Source organism: Microtus ochrogaster, unplaced genomic scaffold (assembly GCF_000317375.1).
Source record: "Microtus ochrogaster isolate Prairie Vole_2 unplaced genomic scaffold, MicOch1.0 UNK12, whole genome shotgun sequence".
Classification (NCBI taxonomy): Eukaryota; Metazoa; Chordata; class Mammalia; order Rodentia; family Cricetidae; genus Microtus; species Microtus ochrogaster.
In genome coordinates, this window is record NW_004949110.1 from 5535433 (window position 1) to 5537820 (window position 2388).

Below are 2388 nucleotides of genomic sequence, written 5' to 3' on the forward strand. Positions count from 1 at the left end.
CCGCCACCCCCTGCCTCCCGGCGCTCGCACCCCGCCTCCGCCCCCCGGAGCCCGCCGGCCACCGCTGCCAAGCCGCTGCTGCGCTGGGACGAGGTGCCCGACGACTTCGTGGAGTGCTTCATCCTGTCTGGCTACCGGCGGCTGCCGTGCACCGCGCAGGAGTGCCTGGCCTCGGTGCTGAAGCCCACCAACGAGACGCTCAACTTCTGGACGCACTTCATCCCGCTGCTGCTGTTCCTCAGCAAGTTCTGTCGCCTGTTCTTTCTGGGCGGCAGCGACGTGCCCTTCCACCACCCCTGGCTGCTGCCGCTGTGGTGCTATGCTTCGGGAGTGCTGCTGACCTTCGCCATGAGCTGCACGGCGCACGTGTTCAGCTGCCTGTCGCTGCGCCTGCGCGCCGCCTTCTTCTACCTGGACTACGCTTCCATCAGCTACTACGGCTTTGGCAGCACCGTGGCCTACTACTACTACCTGCTGCCCAGCCTGAGCCTGCTGGACGCCAGGGTCATGACCCCGTATGTGCAGCAGCGCCTGGGCTGGCACGTGGACTGCACCCTCCTCATCGCCGTCTACCGCGCCCTCGTGCTGCCCGTGGCCTTCGTGCTGGCCGTGGCCTGCACCGTGGCCTGCTGCAAGAGCCGCACTGACTGGTGCTCCTACCCCTTCGCCCTGCGCACCTTCGTCTTCGTCATGCCGCTCAGCATGGCCTGCCCCATTATGCTGGAGAGCTGGCTCTTCGACCTGCGAGGCGAGAACCCCACGCTGTTCGTGCACTTCTACCGCCGCTACTTCTGGCTGGTGGTGGCCGCCTTCTTCAACGTCAGCAAGATCCCTGAGCGTATCCAGCCGGGTCTCTTCGACATCATCGGCCACAGCCACCAACTCTTCCACATCTTCACCTTCCTCAGCATCTATGACCAGGTGTACTATGTGGAAGAGGGCCTGCGCCAGTTCCTCCAGGCGTCCCCTGCCGCGCCCACCTTCTCCGGCACGGTGGGCTACATGCTGCTGCTGGTGGTTTGCCTGGGGCTGGTCATCAGAAAGTTCCTGAACAGCTCGGAATTCTGCAGTAAAAAGTGAGCCTCCACCCGGGAGGAGGCTATGGTTTGCCCACCTGTTTGCGTGGAGTTTCTGTTGTTACTGTTGGTTTGTTTTCAAGTTTTGTTGTTTCCTTTGCTAGAGGAGGGTGCTGTAGACCATAAGGAAAAGGTCTGGGCTAGTTGGGGACCCCCAGTCCACTGGCTTTGGAAGAGGAGACTGGGGATGAAGAGGAAGGAAAGGGGCCCTCTGGGACGAAAATTAGGTATTGTCTATGATATCCAGGGATTTTGCAAAGACACTGAAGAAAATCACAGAACCCCAAGCAGCTGGCTTTCCTAACAGTCTTCTGTGTCCCTTAGTGAATCCAGGCAGGTATGCAGTAAAGAGGAAAAACACAAATCCCTGGCTGCCCCCACCGCAGTCTAGAAATGCCTGGATTTGTCAAAAGAATGGACCTTTCTGTGTTGAGAAATGGGCACAAAGACACAAACCCAGGGCTTAACCCGCTAGACAATGCATGGAATGTGAACATAAGTTAATTATTTCAAAATGTTTATCAGATGTTATTTAAGTAATAATATATACAATGATCTTTTTTTTCATAATTTATCAAAGCCCATGAGACGCGCTGAGTTTTCTCCGTCACGCAGTTCTGGTTTTGCAGCCTTCTACATCGCACTTGTGAGCTGGACATCAGGACAAGCTGCTTAAGCGCTCGACCACATTTTTAAACAGTGTTTTCTGAAGGCCCGTGAGTGTCGTGGTAAAGCCGAATGACTACTTAGGGACCCTGCTTAGACTATTGGTGAGGCCCCAGTGGTTTGTATAGGTCTCCAATTCCTACTTACTTTAATGTAGTCCACAAAACCCACCCTGGGTTTTGGTTTTTATTTATTTTTTTTATCTCTTAATCTGATTCTTTCCTCTCTATTTATTTAAGTTGCCACTAAAATAAATGTGCCTTTTGAAGCAATGCCCAAATGACTGGTCCTCAGACACCGTTCTTGTACCGGGAGAATAGTGCGTTCTTACTACTTTTCTGCAAATCATGGCTGAACAGAAGGGAAGGAAGACGGGCTTGGTTTTCGGTTTGTAGTAGGAACAGAAGTAGCGCAGAGGTGTACAGCGCATATGACTTCTGCAAGATTCAGCCCTCTAATGCGGCTGAGGTTCCTGGTGCAACCAACAAGGAATGGGAGAGAGGACAGGAATGCACGTGACCTTGCTTAACGCTTAAAAGGCAATCAGGAGTACGGGAGGCAGTTCTATTATGAAAGTCAGGATCGTGCTACTTACTACTGAAATTTCTGAGTTAAGACTCCAATTGTCCAGTTAAACACCAAAGTC

The 2388-nt window shown here is 53.5% G+C and overlaps 1 protein-coding gene across 1 annotated transcript; it reads left to right on the top strand.

The window, feature by feature from the left end:
* Positions 1 to 2022, top strand: Paqr9 (progestin and adipoQ receptor family member 9; the record flags this gene model as incomplete). Its single annotated transcript, XM_005366663.2, has 1 exon — positions 1 to 2022. A coding segment is annotated over one exon (1080 nt), but the record flags the coding sequence as incomplete, so codon positions are not given.
* Between the last annotated feature and the right edge of the window lie 366 nt (positions 2023 to 2388).